This window comes from Leuresthes tenuis, unplaced genomic scaffold, assembly GCF_036924035.1.
Source record: "Leuresthes tenuis unplaced genomic scaffold, fLeuTen1.0.hap1 SCAF_8, whole genome shotgun sequence".
In the NCBI taxonomy this organism is placed as follows: domain Eukaryota; kingdom Metazoa; phylum Chordata; class Actinopteri; order Atheriniformes; family Atherinopsidae; genus Leuresthes; species Leuresthes tenuis.
In genome coordinates, this window is record NW_027325362.1 from 12969370 (window position 1) to 12994723 (window position 25354).

A 25354-nucleotide genomic window follows, 5' to 3' on the forward strand; every position below is an offset into this window, starting at 1 on the left:
TTGAAAGCCAAATTCCTTCAAGAACTGCGATTGAGAGCTGAGTTTGTGCGACTCAGTGTGAGTCATTTTAGACGAATAATTTAAACTTCTGTCTCTAAACGCAAACTGATGATGCACTGTCACACATTGAGGGGCTGTGGAGCAGCCCTACTGCTGCCATCAGGAGTCAGTCAGCAGCGCTGAAGTTTTACGAGTTAACAAACAGTGACCGCGTGCTTCCGCAAAACAGCAGGTCAGCTGATTGAAACGGCACGCGGAAACTGTAAAGTCAATTGGAAAGCAACAGAGGATCTCCAAAGTAGCAGGGCTACATTCACAAATATCACAAACGTTTGATGATAACAATAGCGTGTTTGCATGCGTGAGCTGGCTTTTGGAGACCAACTCTGATAGCTTCACTGAAAAACCACTAAGCTGTCATCCTCAGGAGAAAGTCATGGCTCACATCGAATCGCTGGTGGCTTTGAATGGGACTCAGGTAAGCTCGCTCAGTAACCTGTTCGCTGTACCTCATTCCCCGCATGTCAAAGAGCTGCTTTCCTCACTAACTTTTCAAAAAGTAGAGATTGTCAGTGCTGAATGTTTTCTTTTCCTCGTCATCATCGCTGTCATGTGACGCAGTGGTTGGCATTGCAAACGCGACTTTCAGTTCTTCGGTTCCTCCAACAACTCAGTTGGTGAAAACAAGTCTCGCAAGTTGCGTTATTATCGCGTCTTGTATTGCACTTGGCACAAAGTAACATGATGAAACTGTGGATAACTTGATAGTGCTGCCTATAAGTGGACGGCGCACAGCAAAGAATCATTTCTTTCCTTGCATCACTGGCTTCGCAGATGTGGTGACAGTCATATCATCTGGTCTGATTTACAATAAAGCACCACTGCTGCATTCCAACAGCTGCATTATGTGGCTGTATTGGATCCAGAGTTTAATTAAAAATGTAGTGATTTGTGATATACTGTAACAATATAGCTGTTTTTGCTGTTCTCATATTAGAGTTTTGCAGGCTACCATTGGGTATTTTGTCTGTTATTTTCTGTTCATATCAATTGGAAAACCAAACAAACCTCTCAAAACGTTGTCGCAAAGCACAACAACAAAACCAAAAGCACTCCACTTACTTTGAAATGTTGTGTTTATTATTTGTGTGTGTTTTTAAATATAGTTTTGCTTTTCACATTAAGGTCTCCATAGTTACCGTGTGTGTGTGTTATTCTCTTTTTTTTTTTAATTCTTAAAGATATCGTACATCGGACATGACTCTAAGGACATTCCACACTTCCTTGGAGACACATACGGCCAGTTTGCAAAGCGACTGGATCTGAGTTTCAATCTGCTCAGGTAGGACGGGGAGTTAAAACACACACAACGCACAGACGGTGCAAACATGTGATCACCTGCTCTGCCGTCTTCCTGGGAGACATTCCTCTTTACGCCGGGTGCATGCACATGTAGAACATGTAGTGCCTCGGTGCACAGGTGGTCAGAGTGTTATCAGAACATTAAAAAGATGAATGACTGTTAGACTTCAGCTTGTGACATGCAGGGGCACAAACAAACAAAAAAAAAAGCATGGACATTAACTGTGACATGCTAATTTGGGAGCAAATAGAATAAGGTTCCTCAGTCAGATCATGAAGTTAAACCTCATGGCAGCTGCTCCAGAGGGGGCTGCCATTTCAGCAGCAGGGCTAGCGTAGTTGATCTGGCAAGCAAAACAAAATAGATGATGGCTACTCGGTGCTTTTGTTTCTGAACCCTTATCATGACTGTCAGGCCATGAAGCCTCTTCAGTCGAGGTGATATTTTGTTCAGAATTCTTGCCTTCAAACAGTTGTTTGTGCTGGAGATATTCATTCCTCGAATAAACAGATTTATACTGTAGTTCAGAATTCCTCTGTTATTAATGTCTTCAGGCCAGCTTGAAAATCTGTTCGGGGGTGTGTAGGGATAAATTAAATTTACCCACAGTTGAAATGCTTGTCAGCAACACACTGAGTGTGTGTATCTGGGGAAAAAGACAACAGGAAAAACATTCCCAGGAATCCTATGATCTCATAATGCAATAATTGTATTAATGTGTGCACATACTTTTGCAAATGTCCCTGCAACACATGTTTTTTTGTTTTGTGTTCTACGTTAAGTATTTAGACTGTTAAGGTATAATTTAAAGTTTAGGGGCTGTCCTGGATAAACTAACCAGGAGTCTTACAGGAATTTACTTCTTCATAAACTGTGAGGTAGAGTATCACCTGATGCTCTAACAGAATGCAGAGTTATTTTTCTTGAAACTCTTCATTTTAAAGTCCCATTTCTTGTTTTCCTTTTTACCTGGTTGACTTTTTTTTAAAGTACCCATATAAGATGTTTTGTAAAACAATACATTTAAAAGTCCCCAGAGCGTGTTCTGAGATGTATACCCTGATCTGTTTCATGCTGTTTTTTTGAGACAAGTTCAGCTGAAACAGGATTGTCTTGGAAACAGGTTATAATGTCTCTTCTCGCTTGCTTGTTGTTATTTTTGTTAGCTTAATTTGCTGTTGTGTGTGTGTGTATTGGTCTTTTGAGGGTGGGAGGAAACTACTCACTGCAGTAAACCCACATAGTGGAGAGATTAGGGGAAAAGATGTACAGTAATGGTTAAGTGATTTCCCATTTTACTTTTATTTACTACTTTGTAGGATACTAAATATCTTAAAGAAAGTTGTGAATTCCGAAAGAAACATCCTTTGTGTGTGTTGGCCTCAACAAAATGAGGAATGATTTTACGTTTCCTGCCACTTGAAAGACTTGATGTTTATGATCAAATATATATGACTCAGTTTGAACTATTTTCATAGCAGTTTTCAGTTAAGCTAATTTCATGTCAAATATCTCTAAATGTCAAAGGGAGGTATAGGGAGAGAAGTGGCATAGAGGTAAATACTTCCATTAGGTGCTTATATCAAATCTACAATCACTATTGACTGATGATTTATCAATAGGAAAAGTGATCTATTTGTTTGTTGAAGCTGATTCCACCCACTATCACTGACAGTCTAAGTGGTGTGTGCACCCATGGAAAGTAGAACTATTTAAACTTCTCCACCACATACACACTGAGTGTCTGTTGGGGCTCACATGATTACACTGGGAGGTCATGGGTGGGTGGACATGTGAAATTCAATAAGCAGTTAAACATGTGATAATGCTATATGGTAATTAAGGAATATCAGCCTCTGCTTTAGTTTTTATACCCAAAAGAATGCAACTTATAGACCCCTGACACAGCTTACTTTCTGATAGTGTTGCTGTATTCAAACATGGATCTTTGAACAGTCAGAAAAAAAAATCGCCGTTTTTAAAAATGAAAAACAACATAGATATAAAGAGACTTGAGTTCTGGAGTAGCCAGATGTATACTCAAGTTATTTAATTATTCTAGAAAAATTTGCCTGATGTCTGACTGCATTTTAGTTGACACAAATATATAGCTATGCAACATAATTATTGTTCTAGGGTTTTAGGAATGGAGCGGAGCAAAGTAAAACCAGCTAAACATGCTCCTCCGTTTTTCGGTCAGTATCCATGTCTCAGGAGTGCCGAAAAGAAACAAGTATTTCGACTTTTGAAATATTCCAGTCACAGCATACAGCGTAACAGTGTTAGCCTCGCCCATGGTTCTAATTGTTAGTTTTCCTAAAGCGTTCATTGAACCATTTGATTTTTAAACTGAGCAATCACTGTTTAAAGTCATATGCCAGATTAATCAGCTCAGTAAAGTCTGCAGATTCACAGATCCAGATACAGCCAGCTTCGGCTATATATAGCTAATCAAAACTGGGTTAACACCCCCAGATAATGTGGTTATAGATTGAATCACTTCTACCAGTATACAATAAACAATACTCAAACGGGCCAAGGAACTCTGCACATGCTCCAAAGTCCTAATTCTTTGCATCTTTGGTTAAAACAGTATAGTGTCAGTGTACATTAATATAACGGAGTTTCCAATAAAGCTGCTCTCATTCATGTTCTCATTTTCTGTTTCTTTTGTCAGATCAGTAAATGTGTCAAAAAATTGTGACTGAAAATTAGCGCATTAAGACTACGTATCAACTGACTTTCACCTGAAGCATTAACAGACCGCTTTACTCCAACAAATTCCTGATTTTCAGAACTGTAGCATCATTTGACAAAATCTCTATCCAACATCTGTACAGTGATTTCAGCTAAACCTTTATGTAAAATGATTGCCCACAGAGAAATTTAAAAATGGCAGAATATCTTCTACGCAGTTAATTGTAAACACAGGGGCATTATCTACTAGCCATTTGGGCAGTGGGTGCCCGAGAGTAGGGCACAAATTGGACTGAGGAGGCAGCCAGGTCGTGCTCTTGAGAGGAGAACAGGGGAGGCTGGTAGGCCAAGGTGCACTCAAAAGGCAGCTTTCCTGTAGCGGATTAAACTAATTAGTTAGTTTGCGGATGAAAACCAGACCAGAAAGCAGAACAAATGTTTGCTAAACCTGTGATGTGAACTGGGGTCTGGGGTCCACTGCAAAAAAGATAGTCTGCGGTTAATTCCAGGAAGGCAAGTTAATGGGAAGTGACCCCACTGAAGCACCTGAGATCGAATGGCTGTGGGGCCAAACATACGGCTGGGGGGACCAGAAAGCGGATCAGGCTCGTTCACCTGGGCCTGTCTAGCCCTTTCCTCAATGTCCTCAATGTGTGAGGGAAGCCACCACACAGGAGTAAGGGAGGATGGTTTCAGGATCCATGACTTCTGTAGTGGCAAACTTTCTGGAAAGTGCATCGGGTTTAATATTACAAGAGCCAGGGCAGTATGAAATGGTGAAATTGAATCTCCCAAAAAACAAAGGCCAGCAGGCTTGATGGGAATTGGGTTGCTTAGCATTTTGGAGGTATGAAAGGTTCTTGTTGGCTAGAGAAATACGCACATGGATGCAGCTTCTTGTTATCCCTGGACAAAAGCAAAGGTAGGATCTTCCAGGAAAAGGGGTTTGTGCAGTGACAGTGGCAGAAGCAGTCGTGGCTTCAGGTAGCTGTGGCTCATTGTTCCAACACAGCTGAAAACAAATAAGAGATTACACATAGACTCAGTTACTCAAAAATTCTCAAAAGATTCAAAAGCTCAAAAAACACAGTAAAAGGCCAGAGTTGTACCACGTGTGGATAACCAAAGATCTGGCTACGAAATAGCAGAAGACTGGAGCTCAAGTACTCAGTAGCACAGTAGCCGGCCGTCACTGCCACTGCCAGGAAGTCACTGACACAGCGAATCTATTGAGTCTATAGCGAGTCTATTGGAGTTGTGTTGAAGCCACGCCCCATAAGTGATGTTTTTTTTTACCAGTGAGTTCCATCTGTAATCTGATGCTTGGCTCAAATGTTCAGAAAACTTTTATTGGTTAAACTTAGTAAATCCCTTTTGATTGACTACTTTATTTGATAAGAATTCTACCAAACAAATCTAAAGAGTTCACTAAAAGATTGCCACATTTATTATTCACCTAGAAAATAAAATGTTTTGGGCAACAGTCTGATTTCAACTGATATCTCACGTCAGATAGTGGAGACATTTCTATATTGACACAATGACCTCATTTCATTGTCAGCTCAAACCCACCAGGTGTGAATAGATGCACATGTTGGGTAAACTCAGTGGACTACCTTCAACATCGCAGACCTCTTCATGCTGCTCAAGTGAAATCGAGACGGAGGCATTGCCAAAGTTTGTTGTAGCTAATACGCTTATTTCTGTCTACTCAATTGACAACTCTCATCCGGCAACCTGACGATGAGTCACAACGAGAAGCAAGGCACAGACGTCAGCTTTAACTGAGTCCTGTGTTGTTTTGTGTGTGCCGTACATATGTTTGTGTCTTCTGTACACCTTTGCATCGTTGCTTGCTTGCTGTGTTTGTGCATCTGTCTCTGTGAGCCCAACTGTGAGTGGCTGGGCAGGTAATGGCAGGATGAAATTATAGTAGTGGGCTGTCACACCCACACTTCTCCCTCGGTGTGCTGCAGTGTCAGCCTGTCTCATCAATGTGTTGAGGAGTGTGGCTCGCTGTGAAATTTCTGTCTCAGGACGGGCTTGGTTTGTGTTGTGTTGTCCACTTTGTTCCAGGTCAGGTGTATACACATTACAGCGAGGGGGCTTGTGCTATCTTGACATGATATCCCTCTGTGACTGGAGTGCACTTTAGGTGCCTGCATGTGTTACATGCAGTGCTATCACTCTGGACACATGAGGATTGAGGAGGACAGTTGTACATGACTCAGAGGGAAAATCCGAACACTGTTAGAAAAGTGATTCCTTTCTTCACAAAGTTGACGGAGCGTCTCGATAAATGAATTAAATTTGTAAAACCTTGTACCTGTAGGATTTTATTTCGGACAGTTTAGTGTTTTTGGTTTCTCTCTTTGTTTTTTCTTTTTAAAGATGGTACAGACATCACACAGCAACCAACATTTACACACAATATTCATTGATTTATGTTTTTATTTGTTTTGTTTGTCCTGGTTAAGATGGCAGCAAAAAAAAAAGTTGTTTGTACAATATAGATTAATAAGTGCCAAAAAAAAAGAAGCTAAATCCAACACTTTTCTTTTCCAGTTAAAGAGAATATAAAGCAGCAACAGGCTTCTTAAGTCTTTGAACAGCCTCAGTGCTGCTGTTGTACAAGGCAGGTGGCACAATCTCTACTGAAGTGTACATTTAATGCGTATTCACTCATATGCTCACCTAGTTATTTGTCGAGAAGTTTTTCAGGTGTACTATTGCCGCAGAACCTACATATGTTTAATATTTTTTATTGGTTTCAGAGCTCTGCTTTTGTAAGTTTACAAAAACAATAAGATAAGTATGTTCTGAAATCTCATGGCAGTGTCTTTCAACAACATATTGATGCATTTAACTATAAGATCTGTATCACTGGATTTCTCACAACACACATTTTTTTTTTACTTTCTCCAGTGTTGCAATCCTTAGATGCTCTTATACCATCATAGTTCATATATCATTTGGGACAATGACTCATCTAAATTGATTGTATTTTATTTTAAGTTTATTCACCAGAAGGTTGGTATTCTCTCCACACAGGAGAACATGCAGACATATTCCCAATTTAAGTTAATCAACATCTACTGGCATTTTTTTCACAGTGATAACAAACAAACAAGTAAACAATAGGTAAATCCATCAATCAATCAGTCAAATAAATGGATGAATACAGACGCTGCATTGCAGTAATCCTTATTAATACACTTACTACTGAACACTGTTTAATACATAACTCATGCTTACTCTGTTTACAATTAGGGCATTACAGGGAGCAGAATGGATCATGTAAACGCAGGGCAAACATAATAGTGTTGAATAGTTGTCTAGTTAAGTTAAGTTCAGCTGTTTTCTGTCTCATTTTTATTAGATATTTTTCTATCAAATGCAAAAAGCTAACAAACAAGAACAATATCACAGCTGAATTATTTTGTTTATTACTCCCTACTATGTGCAATCAGCTGCCCAGCTCTCTAAATAAGCGATATGGGGGATTGGAAATCACCATATGATAATTAATGATAAAATGTACATGTGAACAGCAGCTCTTAAGGGTCGCTGTAAGGAATGCCTCTCTAACTGACTACAGTTTCACTTCAGCATTCCTGTCGGTGGCACAAATTCAAACTGAACAAAAAAACCTTAAAAGAATGTGATTCTTTGGAGGTTCCTGGTGGGTATTTACCCTTAGGAAGTGAGAGTGCCTTAGGCTCCATTTGCTGTGCAGAAATACAAATATTGCACCTCTTGATAGTAACATGACTGCATTTACTGGCAAGCCTTGATCACTTTGTTATGCTACATTGCTGCCTTTTCACCAAGTGCTATTAACAGCCTGAAAATACATTTCTTATCACTGAGATGGTTTGGTTTTAGTAGAAGTGAGAGAAAGTTGGAACCTTTCAATTTCTGATCACATTGATCTTATATTTAGTTCTCAAACTGACTGCCTTACTTTCACTAAGACTGAATATATGACCTGAAACATTGACATTTCTTTCTTCTATGATTGACAGAATTAAGTATACAATAGAAGTATCCATGCACATGTAGAGCTGCACTCTAGTGTGTGTGTATTTGCCTATGTGTGTGTCTGTGTGTGTCGGAAAAGGGGGTTTGTGTTCACCCTGGCCATGTTGGTGATGGCAGGCGTTTTGCATTTTAATGACATATCAAGTATGCTAACTCACATTTTAAAACGAAAGTGCTCTAAATGTCGCTCGGCTGTCAAAATGAGATGTAAGTAGTCTGATGAAAAGAGAACAAAGAAGACAAAGTAGGGAGGCCTGGTACACTGAGAAATGAAATAAAACCTTGTATGGCCTGTCAACTGTGTCGTTTTATATTCATATCTAAGGAACATTATAGTATTACTCCGCAGCTCAAGCCTCACTCATCTGTCTCTTTCAATTCGTCACAGACAGTGCTCTGTCTTTCAAGTTGCTGTATGTCAACACTGGAAGGGGTCTGCTAATTGACAAATGAGTGTCACACACATCAAGTGTCTCTTTTCTATCCATGCTAGGTAGAGTGGTTGTTTGATGGTAGGGGGAAGAGGGGAGTCCCCTATTGGCAGAAGCACAGTAAGCGGCATTGGACTGGCCCAAGAATGGGAAGTGACAACAGGAAGAGAGCCTGTCATTGTCTTGCCTAAGTGTTCAATCTGCAGAGATGCTGGTATGCAGATAAAGTGTCAGTTAGAAGGAGAGGATATGAAGCATTGGCAGTATGAAGTCTTCAAATCATTTAACTGGGAGCGTAGAGTGTGTATGTCTGGTAATAGTGGTGGCGTACTCTGTTCTGCTGAGGAAATGTATTCCATATCCTATCTATCAGGCCTGTTTAGGCAGATATTCTCAGATAACCTGATCTGTGTCTCATAAATTAAGGAGTATGCAGAGCTCTCCCAGCCCTAAGAGATTTAAACCAGATAGATGAAAGGGACGCGGTCTGGCAGGAAATAACTTATTCATATGAAGGACAGTGATATTTCGTATCATTCAGCGGTAGTGGGAAAAAAAAATACCATTTTAATTTTCACTAGGATGTTTTTTAAATGATGTACTACCCCTGGGGAAGTGGTGGGACGACATAGAGCTGAAGGTGTTCTGCTTAGTGGACGACTAGTCCTGTTCTTCTATCTCTCCAATTTGAGGTTATATCAATGTTTTATTTTATTCCATTTTTGCAAACACTTTTCTGTCTGAGAGCAGTTAAAGGTGTCTCCACCGAGAGCCTGACTAGATGTGGAGAAGAAATAAGAAATTTGTTTGAACAAAATATGCACGGTATGGGATGATTTAAGTAATTTATGTGCGATTGTATTTTGGTCAGTCTTAACTATTCCCCCTGGCCAGATCTTTAAAGTTTAAATGATATGTGTATGACTTCTTGGTGGATGAAGCCAAATCAAACAACGGTTTTCTAATGAAACAAAAGAACAGTTAACCGCTTTTACCTGGTCAACAGACCATGTTTTATGAACCTCAGCAGATGAACTACACATTTTCCTCATGTCCTCACCGGTGGAGCTCATCAATGTAATGCTTGTCATTTCAGATCAAGTATTCTACCTCTCTACTCTCGCATGCATTAGCCCTCACTAGTCGCATCAGCCGCTATACATCGTGGAGCATCCCACAATAATCATCAGTGGAAACCTTTGGGGCAATAAGTGAAGTAATCACAAGATCGGGTTCCTTCTCCTTTTTCACAAGTTTGTTGCAAGAAGTTTTTTTGAGGAAGTTGTGAATTGGGACATAGCAACAACCCAGTGATGGCAACATTGCAACAGTTCCTCATGTTGCCTAAATTAACAAAGACTGCATGCGAGTTATGCCCATGTTAATGATGCCAAAGGAACATTACATTACAGCTGTGGATCTTTGCTTAATTCATGATTTGATTAAATTTTATGCATCTAAAGAAGCATCTTGATTTCCTTTGTATGACCTCAGTGGCGGGACTTTGGGATGAAATGCATTATCTGCCTCTTTAATTATTCCTATTATGTTTATTTTTTAAACCATTTTTCTTTTTGTAAATGCAAGACTTTTAATTTATAATGCCACAATATTTTTTTTCCTTAATGTCTTTCGATTACTATGACTGCACTTAGCTACATATTAATTATCACTCTAATTAATTAAGATCAATCTGTATTCTCTTTTTATTTATCTATTTCAAAAATCAGACAAATGTCTTCAGTATAAAAGACTGCATCTTTTCACTGCCAGCATTTGCCTGACTCACCTCATTACTGTAATACTGCATGCTAAAATAGAATAGAAGTGCTTTATTCATCCCAAACTGGGAAATTACTTTACAGTAGCAGCATTTACACCCGAGTGAAATAGACATGAAAGCACAAAGCACCTACTATTAAGTAGTAGTATACACAAAAACACTGGTAACTTCTCATGTAATAGCTTTTCAACTAACTTTACTCATTTACCTGGCATTTCGGTTTGTGGTGGTGTGGAAGTTGTCACCATTGTCACCTCAAAGCAGTAAGGTTCCTGGTTCAAATATCATCTGGGGCCTTTCTGTGTGGGTGTGTGGGTTCTCCTATGCATTTGTGGGTTCTCTCTGGGTACTATTGCTTCCTCCCACCAACTAAAAACATACATGGTAGGTTATTTGGTTATTCTAAATTGATCCTAGTAGTAAATGTGAGTCTGAACGGTTTTTTTTTTGTCTCGCTTGTCTCTGTGTTGGCCCTGTGATGGAAAAGTTTGCTTACATCACCTCTTCAAGAACTTCAATATTTGGCCAGACTAAGAGTTTTCTACAATTGCATTAATCTGTAGATGCTTATCCAACGCTCACTGCAACGGTGTGGTTCATAGATGTGTTGTTGGCTACTTTTGAATGACAGTGGGAATCTGTGGAGCCAAGCAATAAGCTACAATCTCAGGCCTTGCCAGTTGTTGTGGTGTCAAAACAACACAATATCTTTGTCAATAATTATTTGTCAATAATAAAAAAAATTGTATCTTCTTAAGTTGATCCTCTAATTTTGAATGTATTTTCTAACATGTCTAGTGGAACACTTGTATTTATGTTTCAATCAGTTCAGTTAAGTGAGTAATACAGCTCATATTGGTAGAATGCAACGTTCTCGTGGGAAAACCTGCATCCTGACATTAGCATGGATGTTAAAATTTTCCACTTCCCTAAACATTTTTGCAAACCTTTCCCCCTTGGCAGTAAACTCTACAAAAACTGCTTTTGAGGGCCTCAAAGGACACAACAAAGAATCCGATGTGTTCACCCAACCTCCAAACCTCCAGACTCCCCAGATACCAATCTCATGGGATGTGATGGCATGTGTGGGAAACAAGCCGAGTCTACAAAGACCTCACTCCACCATCCACAGGTTCCAAATGATCTATTACTAATTTTCAGGTACCAGAAACTCTAGGACAGTCTCAGCTCTTTGTCCATGCCCTGATTGTTCATTTTTTGGTGGGATAATACAGTATTTGGCAGATGGTTAGTGTTATCGCTGATTAGTATTTGTTGGCTGTGTAGAAAGCACATTTTATATTTATGTACTGTCTTTACATCTTATGTTTTACAAGTGTGTTTACAGTGATTATGTACTGTTCGTTTTCTCCTGCTGAATGTTTAACTTCAGCTCATTATTGTACCTGAACGCCCCCTGTACTGTTCAGACATCCAGAGCAAAACTTCTGCAGCTGCTCTGCTAATGTGCTGCCGACACTACACCTTCCAGACCTCGTGTAACACAGTCAAGTAGCTTGTCTGTCAGCATCAGCCAAACAATGCCTTTTACCCTGAGCGCGACATGAATCGTGTAAATCCTTATCTCATGGTTAAAAGACAACAAAGGTTACAGAACAATCTCTGTTAGGAGCTGCCATCAGCCTTCCAGAGCATTCCACAACCTCCTCTCCTGTTCAGTCTACAACCATGTTGTGGTTTAGGATTCTGAATGGAAGAGAGCATCTTTATGTTCTTTTTGTTCACATTATATATACTGGGCAGAGATGCCATTCCTTTTATGACTGCGTCACATTTTTTATTGTGTATCCCAAGACGGATGGCGTGCCACTGACACAGAGATTTACAGGCCTTCAGCTTGCAGTGGCTGAGCTTTAGAAGGGCCTGCTGACATCTAGCCAACACTTTGGAGGAGGAGAATAAAAGCTGACATTTTATTGGCTCTCAGAGAGAGAAAGAGAAGAGTTGGGGTTTGGGGGTAGGGACAAGGGAGCGGGGGAAGAAAGAAAAAGAGATTCTGTTTCTGTACTTTATATTTTTCAGCATTGCCAGCTGTCATGGGAACCTTGCTAAAAAGAGGGGATTTATTGGGTATTATTTAGAAACTTGTCAGTGGTAATGACTACAGCTATGATTTCAATTATCACCCACTAAATATAGCTTAATTCACTGCCTTGATGGCCATAATGAGCCACCCTGACATAATTTTTCAAAAATTCGATACCATGCTATTTTAATATTTTATGTTGACCACTGATTTAATTTTCCTCCCCGGTGCTTGGCATGTGGCATGGTCCCACTCCCTCATGCACAATTGGATAGTCAGAGCTATTGAGTTCAAAGCTGTCCCCGGGATATATTTTTTTCCATTGACAGAAATCCAATTAGTTTTAGTACACAGTCTGGCTGAATAAAAAGGGTCTTAAAATCTACAATATGTTTCCTTGGTGTTTTAGCAGAGTGCAAAGCCAGTGATGGATCTTTATGATTTGAACTGATGGGGCCCAAGTGGACATACTCCCTTTTTCTATTTTGGCAAGTGAAAAACAAACTGTTCATATGTCTTCGTAATTTTGATAGGCAGACCAGATTCTTTTGATTTTGTGTAAACATCCACTGCACAGTGCATGCACTGGCTAAGATCTTGACTCTCGTACATGTTTAAACATTTATTAAATACTTTACTACTACTACAGAAATTCTGCCGAAACACCATGTAAATATGAGAGAGGGGAAAAAGTCAGATGTATAATTCATTAGTGACATGTTTAGTAAGTAGAGCATTTGGACAGAGTTAATGTGAACTCAGGTTTTGACACGAGGGTGTGCATTTTTAAGCAAACATTAAAGGGAAGATGATTAGAACTGACACTTGGCTGTCAATTAAAAGCCTGCTGCTTGACGTTGATGTTAAGGGGTATTTTTGATAACATAAAGCTGATTCTTTTTCTTAAGCTCTCTCCCTCTGTGACAATGAATTAAAGCTGTATAACACATTTTCAAGTCATTTAGGATATATGCCACAGTTAGGACCTCTCCATATGTGCCGTTTTCACATTAAAAAGGGGAAAGGGGCAACAGCTTATCCATAAGACTCTGTCTCTTTTAGCCCATAACTCAAGTACTGTTTATGCTCATCCCATCACATTTAGCCATCTCCGAGATTGATGATGTAAGCAACTGGAAGGCATGGAACATATTAGAACTGAGCATGGAGAGGGGCAGCCATACTTCTACTTCCCTTGGCTGAATCCCAGGTGGAAAAAAAGGAGAGGAAAAAAAAGGTTTGGAGCCTGTTTTGGACGATGAACAAAGGAGCTTCCTTTGGTATGGTCTGAGCAGTTTTGGTCGCTTCATGGCTTTCAGTCTCCCACAGTCTTTCCTAGAGGGCCCAGGGGTGAAAAGTGAAGACAGATACATGGCTGTTTTCATGCCAAGATTTTAGAGGATGATTGCAGCTTTTGCTGCGTTTTGAATTTTAGGGGATGATTTTTTTAAGAGGGGCTGCATGATAAATTTTGTCAGTGGACGAATAAATCCTATGACCATAAAATACAGTTGGAAGCTGATGTTAGAAGGCAGCCTTTAAAGGCCTCGCCAATACTTGAAGACTTCGCTTTTACATATTTGTGAAGATGAGAGACTAATTAAATATTTAAATAATTTATTTGTATTTTTATTCAAGACGTAATGATCTACTGTTCATACAGGACATTGTATTTGCTTGGTCTGCAATTTCATGCCCATAACAGCTTTCGTGGGCGAGTCCTCATATTTTCCTCAACGCCTCGGAATGCTTTCACCATCGCTGGCCCTGGACAGCTGTGGCACATTCTCAGCACAGCTGTAACTCATTTCCTGTTTCCATTTTAGATAAGCCTAGTCACATCTTTCACAGCTTTCACTTGTAAAATCCACTGCCTGCCCTTTCAAGCTGCCAGTCAAAGAAGTTGATATTGGTCAGACAGGAAGATTTGTCTGAGATAGCAGTGCCTCTGGCCCGCACTCTGGCCCGCACTCTTTCCCTCCCATTCTTGTTTATTATCTACATTTGCTTGTTCCATTTCTGAGGAACGAAGAATAAGTTTAGAAAACTGTAGTTGTGAATGAGCTCAGAAATCAAGGGCAAGCTATGCTTCTTTTGAGGCTACATCTGACATCCATCAGCATGGAAATATGTTTTAATGGTCAGGCTGGCTGCAAGACATCAGTAAGCTGTTGCCTCACTTTTCCATCCAGGGACATATTGAGATAAGAAACAGTGATGGCATGTTTCATGTCCATTCTGCTGACACGTCTGGGCTGGAAAACTACAAGGAAGAACCCTTCTCATTTTAGGCCCAGCAGGCTGTGGAGCTCTGTATTCTCATTCTCATTTTTCCTTCTTAAAACACTGTTTATTCATTTTGATAAATTCACTAACTTCCATCATACTGGTTCTCTTGCAAGCTGCTAACTACACTATTATCCAGCAGTATGATTATGTGAACAACAGAACAAACAGTCCTCTGATCTTCTCAGTCTGTCCAGACGTTTGGTGGTGTTTAAGAGTTTATCCCCAGAGGCAATGGCAAGATAGCTTTTGTACTGGGGGCACTGTAGAGTTTTTTATTTTCTCCCTCTGTCTGGATCCCAGGCCCCTGGGTCCTCCAAAGCTCAGAACATGTCTGTACTCAGATGTTTCAAAACACCAAACAGCAGAGGAAGAAGAGAAGGAGGAGGCAGAGGAGGAGGAGGAGGAAGAAGAAGGGATGAAGGAGAGACAAAGGGAAATGGGAGGAGGGCAAGGAATTCTCTTAGGGATGAAGTGTACATGTACAAGCAGACCAGGCAGAGAGGCCCAACAGGGTCTGTAGACTCGTGATCTGAGGGCCGTTTGTGTGTCAGTCAGATCAAAGTCTGTGGAAGAGCAGCAGAAATCCCTTTACCTTCTCTGACTCTGGAAACCTTTATTGGCAGCTGGGTAAAAGGAGGGGGATGATAACGGAGGAGTGTAGTGAAATCCTTCAACTTGTGTTGGTTTTCATTGTATCGCACAAATCCTTTTTAAGGAAGCGAAACTTAGCTTTACACTCATTGTTTTAAGTGGCATTAAACATTCACACAGAGAAGTTTACAACCGTATTGATCAATTAAGATCAATTAATTAAGATCTGATTCTTAAATGACGTAACAACCGAGACTGCAACCTCTGGTCCCAAATTTGGAACCTTTTTCAAAACTGCTGTTGCCTTACACTTTACAAAAGGATGTTCTTCTATTGTTTTGGATGTGGAATGATTTAAAAGGATTCTCACATAGAGAACAGGAGTGTTTTCATGGTTTATTATTGAGAATGTGTTTTTATGTTTTCTTGTATATACAGTACTTGTATACGGTATTGTTATTAGGAACTTGTATAAGATAATTATACAAGCTGATTTATTTTTTGTCATTGCCACTACAGTGTATTATCCAACATGTCATCATCCAATTTACAGTAAATCCGATCTTGTTTTGGTGATATATGTGTGTATGTATGTGTGTTTTTTAAATGTGTTTATCTATTTTATCTAAGCTCATCAAACAACACAGAAGCCCAGTCCCAGTTCTTCCTCCTCCATTCCACTGGAAACAGCAAAACTGCATTGCTAACATTTTAAGCTCTTATAGTAAGTGTAAGTGAACCCAACATGTAGTTCCTGTAGGCCTCTGGAAAGAACCCGAGTAAGCCAAGAAGCCAGGCTAACTCGGGAAGAGTGGAAGCAAGCGCAACTTCAGATACAAGCTTAAAGTTTACCTGTTTCAGAATGATTTCCCATACTTAGCAATGCACCATATAGCAAACGTGCCGCCAAAATCTTCTCGTCTGCATGAAGTGACTTTATTTTACAGTACACTGTAAAAAAAGAGATATAGCTATGTAAAAATGGATTGCTGTTCTTGAATCTATACAGCCTATTTATTTATTTGATACCTTTCTATTTTAATTTCAGAACATTATAAAGGTTTGAATCCTTTCAGCGTGAGCTTATCAGCTAAATGCCTCCTTCCTAATCTACTGATAAGTCTGTACAATAATTTCAGTCACCAAACTAATTGTTTGAATACTTAAGAGCAACAATACATATTAATTTTTAACATGAACTCCTAAAAGATGTTACCTTCTTGGATACATTATGGATGCAGCTTTAAGGGAAATCATCAAAATCATATTAGATATACAGTAGACTTCTATATACAGACGGCTGTTCCTTCCACAGAATGTCAGCCAGTCCGTCATTTATACTCACACCCTTACACTGGAAACACGTAGTGAGTGTATCCTTCCACGAGCCTGGCTGTTTAAATTAATTATTAGTTTTACAGCAAACCCTGAGGCCTTGCACAGGCAGCTAATCCCTGTAGAGGGCTAATCCGACCCCACGTTACAGAAAATCAATGCTGGTCTTTGGTGTAGGCATGCCATCGGGGCACGGGGACACATGTCAGACAGGCCTCCTGATTTTTTCATGAGGGGAATTTTTTGAAGTGGTAGACCCTGTGTTGGATGCTCGAGGTGGCCAGAATTTAAAAGACTATCCGGAAGCAATAGAAAAGGCTTGTGTTTCTCATGGGGTGCTTGTGATGCAAGTGTGTGGTTTTTAATGAATTATTTTGACTGAAGGTAGATCATGAGATGGAGCGAACGCATGCTGTCACAAATGTAAACTGCAGGGATTTATAATGATATAATCCATACAGATGATCAAAGCAATATTGATAGGCATACTAAAAAGATCTGGTAACTGTGTGAGTACTTAAAATAAACCACCACCACAAGATTCTGTGTGTCTCTGTAACAATGTCCTTGTTGCAGTCTCTGATGATAGACGTGTGTGGTGGATGAGCGTCCTGCATTCATTAGGGATTTGAAGGGAATTTGTTTGTGATCAAGTAGTCTGAGTTATGTCACGCTTGCTATATTCGCCGCTATGTTGGTTGAGGATTAGTGCCAGTTGAGTCTGTTTATAAAAATCAGGGTATGACGTGTACCTCATAATTTGATGAAAGGAAGGGACTGCAACAGTCATTTTGAACATGTCAATTTGCGTCTTTTTAGCAATAAATCTTATCTTACAACCCAAAATGAGAACATCCTCTTTTGCCTTGGCAATGATACGGACAGTCTGTGATTTGAGATCAGTTTAATATCTTGTCAGATTTGATACATGGTAGAAATTGAAACCACCATTCATTTTCTTTTACTCTGTCAGGGTTTAATACCATTCAGGGATGATATGAATATTTCTCATTCCTCAGTCTTATTTCATATTCTCAACTGTCTGTCAGTAATTGGAGTATAGCGAGCGAGAGATGATCTGACCCAGTCCCCTACTTTTTGCACCTCTCATTCTGCCTATTAGTTTTGGCTTACCAGCTTTCTCTCTCCGTCACTGAGACTGGCAGCTGAAGATAATAGCTTTCATAATGTGTGGAGCTTCATTCCAAGCTCCTCTGTGTTTCTCTTTATGGGAGAACAAAAAGTGTTGAGCCCAGTCAGTTGATTAATTTCCTCTGTTGGGATATTAATGAGAGGAACAGAGCTGTCTAAAGCCTTTTTTGACAGCCTTCAAAGTCTTGAACAGGAGGACTTGTTGTCTGTCTTTGGAGTTCACATAGGCATTCATTTCTGTTTACACTGAGGCAGTCTGCATATATAAATGCCAGCCTATGATAAAAACGATATGCTACAGTTGTATCGAAAGTGTTTGCCAGGTTTGTTTAACACAAATAAAACAATCAGATGCTATAGTATTGATAATAGCTGTTTTAGCTCAGTTCATAATGGAACCAAACTCTTAATTTTATGAAGCATTTGCACCATATAACCTTAATCTTGGATGTTGTGGGTAGGTTTTCATGAAGGGAAAGCTTTGTGGACTGACTGTGGCTTGGGTGGGGGTGCCGCTAACGAGTAAATGACGTTCGTAGGAAATCTTGTGTCTTGTCATGAGACCAGTAGCTTTGACTGTTTGCCTCCCCTTCTTCTTGAAAGCACAGTGAAACATTCATCACTGATTATGGTTCTTGTTTATCACTCAGCCTTCGATGAACTGTCGCTTAGAAAATTCTCATGATTTTGCTTAATGCATGGAGACTCCACATGTAGAGGCAACAGTACCTTCAAACCAAAATGATCAAATTAATGTTGCACAAATTTGTCCGACATATTGATTATTATAACAGATGTTGGACAGTGTTTTGAGAGAAAACAAGATTTCAGAATTGTGCAGCTGTTCTTCTGCGGTTACTACCCAATGCTGTTTAAAACAAAGCAGTGTAAGGATCTCTTGTGACGGCAACAACTATCCCAGTGTCTTATCTTATACACAGCAAACAAAATAAATAGAAAAGATTTTTTAGTCTTTCTTTTTCTCTGGAATGCTCTTATTATAAAGCATTGTATGTACCTCATAGGCATATCTTACATCTTTAGCAAAACTGTCTTTTTCCCCCTCAAGATGTGTTGTGGGCTACCTATTTTTGCCATTAGTCTATATATTTAATCTATGATGAGAGTATTCAAAATGTCTATACTCTTAAGTTTGTAAATGAAGTTCAAAAAGCCAAAAAAACGAAGTCGAGAGAGGTGAAACTTACAAAGGCTCACTGTGTTTCACCAGTTTACTCCATCACTGCCCATAAGTAAACCCTTTTCTTTATTTTGATTGATAAAAAGATGAGCGATTGTGAAACCTGACAGTATTCTGGATGCTTAAGTAGATGTAAATGCCACGACGCGCGTTTCTTTCAGTGCACTTTCATGTTTTTATTATGAGCTTGTGGTGATTTATCAGGAAAAAAAACCTTTCAATTGTTACATTAGTTGTCTGACGTGTGTAAGGGACATTCAGACTTAAGGTCCAAAACTTCCCCAACTGAGACAAATCTCGTGGAGACATTTTGTTTGTAAAACCAGTATGTGCTTATAGTGTGATTCATTTTCCAGGGACTTTATTATACACTCACTTTCAGAGACACAACTCGTATTTTTCTTTTATATTAACCAGCTATGTGATTATCAACTCTTGGTAAACATCTTAAGTAAAAATAAGTACAAAAACTATTAGCTTGTAAAGTAAAGAGAGAATTAAAGAAGACATTTTGGAAGTTCTTCCTGTTCACATAAGCCAGCAGAGTTGCATATTTGCTTTACATGGCTTTGATTAAAGGTTGTGAGAGAGAAGAGACGTTTCTTCTTCTTTTTGGTCTCTTTGCCAGCTTGGCAGCAGCACCAGCATTTAAATGCCCATTAACAACCTTTTAACTGTCAAGATCTTTTGAAATATGGATATTTGCTTTCCTCGCTGCTTTAGAGCCACAAAAATTACTTTTAATAGCACAAGTGTTGTTATTAATATGTTCCTCTACGAGCTGCAGGCTAGCTGCGTGCCATTCTAGTGCAAAGGAGTTTGCCAATGATGTCTGATTAGGAGTGCAAGGGGAGATTAATAGATGTTTCTTCCCCCCATTTGTTATCACTCTTTTAGTACTTTGACTGACTACAGCATGTGACAAATAGAGGGATGCCTCTGCATTTCCTGAGTGTGACACTATCTATCTATTCGTCAGCCTAGCTCAGTGTTGATGCAATGTCTCCTCTGACAGCACATCCAAAGTCTGCTTCTTAGCCCTGTGCAATTTCAGCAGCAGAGGAAAGGTGTTTGGGATCTGCATTTTAATCCTGGCCTGTTTAATGTTTGCCCCCTGACAATCTGGGCCAGACATCATTTTAATGGTATGTACAGTGATAAAGCCAATAAAATGTCAGAATGATTGATAATCTGAGCATTATAGCAATATGACTTTCCAGCTCTCCTCTGCGCTCCAATGATGGTTTCCAAATTGAATTCTTTATGTGTGCGTGTGTGTATGTATGCGTGCACATTCACATAGCATACATGCGTGCGTGTTTTCTAAATCTTAGGTGAGGAGAAAACAAAAGAAATCTTGTTAGTTTCTGGTGAATCAGTTTTCAGTGTTTATACAATACATTATTTCCAAAGTAACAAACCACATCGGCTGAAGAGATTATCTCAGAACATTTGCCCTGCTTACCGTATTTATCAGGAAAATATGGAATAGAGTGAGAACAATTACAAGGATGATTACCATATTTCTTCTGTTAAATAAATTATGTGAGATCTTGCTTTCCTCTGGGTGTCAGGAGTGGTGAATGTATGAACCAGCCCTGCAAGTGTTTTATATCAAAGCTGGCTTATTTCTGTCTGCCAGGAGTGGAGGTGGAGAAAGGATGCCGTCCAAATTTCTTGACGTATGAACTTGTCAAAACACAAGTGGACATTGACATGCCACAGATGCTGGTGAGGCAATCAGATAGTACATTTTGTATTTAACCCTGTTTGTGTTTTCCTGTTGAGCCTGTTTTCATCGGCGCAACTCGTTAAGAGCTGAGGTGCCTTTTCAACATGGAAACCAGTACACATCAGGTCTGAATGTTTTTTTTTTTTTGCTTGAGATCTTAAGGCTCTGGTTCACTGATTTATTGCTTGCTGTTTGCGAGCCAATAGCAATCTGTTTGAGATTGACAGCACATGTACGCCTGTAGTGCAGGCAGTGACTCTTTGGACCTATGAAACTGATCGTTTTTATCTTCAGCAAAGTCAGAGCTGTACTGCCTCTGACTGCCAGTCATAGAAAGCTCTTTGTTTTATGTAAATGGTGATTGATGACATGTCTGGCACAGCCAGCAGTTTTTGACAAAAAGTATTGATGGCTGCTCTCAGTAAAGTGTTAGTCCAGGTGACAGAGCAATCCATTTTTAAGATGAATGTGAGAGCTGTAGAGGCAGGGAGACTGAAGCAGGAAAGTCATCAGCACTTTCTGGAACGAGTTCTGTATTTGTAACTCCATGATAGCTTGCTCTCATGCCACCGCATCACAATGACGTATGCCAGCTAATCCAATGTGTTTTATCACTTTTTGCAGCCTAGTTCCCGTAGTCATCTCACAAGGACTCTGTTCTTACTAATTATTTGAGCTTGGTGGGTTCATTGAAGTCTTTTCACATTTAGTGCTACACCTGCTGTAGAGGATCAAAGAAGAATTTAAGAAGTTACAGATGATCTGTCTCTGATTAGAGACGTTGAGGTACAGTTATTAAAAAAATACAATATATGGAAGAAATGAAATGAAAAAGTGTACGTTTGCAATCAGTTGCCCTAACGGCTAACCTCAGTTATGCAATGAAATCAGCAACGTATGCATTCATGCCATTCACATGCAGAGGGGAAAAAAAAAGAAAGATATTTATCCCTGGTTTGGATAGATAATGCTGCTTAATAGTTGTCTGTGGAGACAGATATATGTGGACCCTTGAGAATGACTTAGTCCTTATTTTTTTGGTTTTAGTTAATGTTTAGTACACTGTCATATCTGCAGCCCGGTCCAAGTTCTGTCTTTAGTTGGCAGAATCATATAAGATGTTTTATAAACATTGGAATTAATTTTCCCTACAATGATGTCAAGTTGTCAGGGGCCAGAGGCAGCAAAACATGGTACAGCATTGGGATAAAATCCCAAACAGCCTAAGACATATTATAGAATTATCATTGGCTGTTACCCAACCAAAACATTTAATCTCTTCTCTTTTATTATTCATAGCAACGGAACATTGCCGGATTTCAATTTACGCCTATGCTGAAAAGATTTCAAGCTTCAGGATACAGTTTTTGGTTAGGAATAATGTCAATCATAAAATTTGGCCCAAAAAGTCAAGCGCCAGCTTTGCCAAAGGAAACTGGAGGTCATGTTTTGACGTTGGTGTGCAATGATGCATTGCGCTCTTTTGGTATTTACTTTAAAATGTTATTAGTAGAAGTTATTTTTAATTGAAACTATACGAAGCAACTATGTAGAACACTATTGCAGGTGGTGCAGTTCCTATACTGTTCTGTGCTGTCGAGCACATGAGGTGTCTCACACCTACAAAAGATGAATCACACCATAGACTTTCTCCATTTGTCCTCCAAGTTCTTGCATTGGGGAAAAAAATCCTGAATCATCTCTTAGCTTGTTTTTATTTTTTTCACCCACATCTAGTCCTCTATAATGTACTTGATGCACTTGTAACACCACTTTTCATTTTTTAAAGAATTGTACTCATGCTAAAGCAAATGCAGTGATTGAGCATCAGTGTAACTGAAGTTAACTTCATCTCTACACTTAATGACAAAGCCATATGCTCTTGTTGTGCTGCCCGGAATTTTTTATGTTTTATTTAAAGAGGGCCTTATGTATTTTTAACCAGTCACAAAAAATAGGTTTGATGCCTTGTAAGAAATATACCTACCTCTCAGTTATGGCTCATTTAGCACATGTGGGAGCTGTGTGAGATTTTACAGCAACTGGATTTCTTTGAGTTAGATGATTCCATGATCCACAGAGCTAACTACATCCCCCGTACTCCATCTCTTCTCTGACGTTCGGATGATAAATGTAAATTTACATTTGCTCTCTCTGCTATTAAACTCTACAGCACTGTAATTTCTCTAATGGAACCACATTCAAAGACAAGTTTACTTTTGGATCTATGTAGCGAGGAATGTTTAAGGGGGGAAGCCAGCCAGAAACTACTAATACCTGATAAGTTAGATTAATAAGCATTAAGTCTGCATGTACAATATGAGGAAAAACTATTACAAAATCTATTCTAAAAATGGACTAGGTGCTGACGTGTGTTTGACAAAACCAGATTTAACAGATGCTTCAAGGAGACCTTAACCCATGAAATCACACTGTCCTGCATCCAGAGCCCCACCCTCTAACTGCTGTATAAATAGATTCTCGTGACAGGGTAATTCATCTCTGGCCATGAAAACATCAGCTTTAAAAGACAGCTCGCTGAGACCCCGCGCTTGTTAGGGGCCAGATCAGCAGCCCAGATGCCTGGGATGTAAACTCATGAAGAGAAGATTAATTTATCTGTCATCCCTGACTTTGACAGTTGTTGTAAATTTGACTCTGGCCTCTGCACACGGAAGGAAAGGGAGGGGCTGAGGGGGGAGAAATGAGAGACGAGTAAAGATATGGAGAGGTGTGTGAAGAGAGGGGATGGCATTAACGAGGGAGGGGTAAGGTAGGGGCGAGCATGTGTCAAAAATTTCAAACATACAGTATTGACAAGTGAACTCACTCACTCAATGCTGCTGTGCACCTGGACTGCATCTACAGCTGCACCTCTCCAGATGATGTGTTTGGAAACATATTGTTAGAAGTTTGGCAGTGACTCTAGCCAGTGTCTAGCGCTCCTCCTCAAAATTGTTCCCGGCTTTTCTTTTTAAGATGGTGGTCACATAGGGCACATTGGAAAATGAGTTGTGGTGGTGTCAGGGAAGCCATTTGGGGTCTGATTGATAGTAGCAGGCGAAGCACAGCGGCCATGTTCTCTGATCTCCCTATGTGCAAGCCATGCTTGGCACTCTCGGGGAAACAGGAGAGGTTTTTTTATTTAAAGTTAATGCCAGTGCCAGACACGTTGCTTTAGATTTCGTATCATATCTGTGTCAGTGTTTCAGAAAATAGATGATAAATTGCGGAGCATGAAATATTTCGAGTTAGCTTTAGAAGAATAATGGGAAAAACGTATTGATGCAATCACTAAATCTGATAAATGACTTAAACGCTCATCGTAAATCAGTGGATGTACAAGTAACTAAGTATTTTCGTTTTTTTTATTTTTTATTATCACGTCAAGGTCATTAAATGTAAACTGGCAATTTACATCAGATCTAGTCTAGAATTCATTTTGGCAAGTTTTGCACATTATGCTTTCCTGCTGAAAAGCAACCGTCTCTTTTTAAAGTTTTCTGTCCAACAATTTTTTTTTCCACAGATGTTGGTGCCAGTAATGCAGGCTTTTTTAGATTTTATGAAGCTGCAGATGTGGATGTAGTTATGACCTTCATCAAACCTAGTGCTGTCAATGAAGAACTCCTCTGAGCTCTGGGTCTGCATAAGAATTATGATGTCTCCTTTTGCCTCTATTTGACCCCTTTGGCTGTCTGTGGGCCTGCCATAACTGCCACTGAATTTAGAGCAGCTATCCTTTTAACTGACACATGCAATGTATTACTAATTTATTTCTTCGAGCTTTTCAGAGGTTTGCACTTTTAAATAAATCACCTTTTCTTGGATTTGTTGTGTGTTTGATCACATCGAGTTTATTCACTGAACATAAAAGCAAATCAGTTCATTGGGTTTTCAACAAACCTTATGTGTCTCATTGAACCTAAGGGAAGTGACAAATATAGCTCACGATATCTTGAGCTTTTATTGTGGATTAGCATGCTAATAGGCTTTTGACTTGATTTGACAGACCTTGCTTCCCCCTGGAGAGGGCCAGCCTCGAGCCAGAGAGAGGGGTTAGCAAGGAAAAAAGAGGGGGAAAAAAGAGGATTTAAGAAGGCCCGTGTTGCTGGGTGGAGGGGGGGGGGGGGGGGGGGGGGGGGGGGGGGGGCATGCATGCAGGTTTGAAAGAGTGTGGAAGATATTGCCAATTAGCATGTGGAAGAAAAAAGGTTCTGACAGGAGAGGTAACCCAGTCATGATAAATATGGTGACTTAACAGTCTCTCCTCCTCCCCTTTTGTCTGTCAGATCCCACAGCTGTGGACTTAAGAACTCTTTTCACCTAAAAGGAAATCAAAAGATAATCCAGAGTTTGATGTTAGGAGAAACTCTTGAGTCGAAGGGGAAAAGGGGTCACCAGTGTATAGGGCAATGGGTTTAAGCTGTAAACCCCTCACAAAAGGTTCTGACGGAGCAAGTTCCTCCCCAATCCCTCTAAGTGTATTTGGAAAGTTCTAAGCACCCTCTCCGTGCTTGACTAAACCTAGTGAATAATGGGGAGATAAAGGAAATCAGGGGGTTCAGGCAGAAGTTTAATTTCACTACGAAAACAAATATGTGTTATCAATCAGTGAGGTGAGATTGAATCCTCCCACCTGTTCCATGTTTGTTTGTCAGAATTCCTCTTGATAATTTAAATAGCTACCTG

At 39.7% G+C, this 25354-nt stretch overlaps 1 protein-coding gene across 2 annotated transcripts in view; it reads left to right on the plus strand.

The window, feature by feature from the left end:
- Positions 1 to 251: 251 nt before the first annotated feature.
- Positions 252 to 25354, plus strand: part of lrmda (leucine rich melanocyte differentiation associated) — a 205086-nt gene continuing 179983 nt past the window's right edge. Inside the window, exons 1-2 of one of the 2 annotated variants that reach the window (XM_072390921.1) lie at positions 252 to 478; positions 1242 to 1342. In XM_072390921.1, coding sequence (XP_072247022.1) covers positions 437 to 478; positions 1242 to 1342 — 143 coding nt within the window. In that variant the 5' untranslated portion in view covers positions 252 to 436. The remainder of the gene's footprint in view (positions 479 to 1241; positions 1343 to 25354) is intronic. The other variant, XM_072390922.1, reaches the window with a different exon arrangement.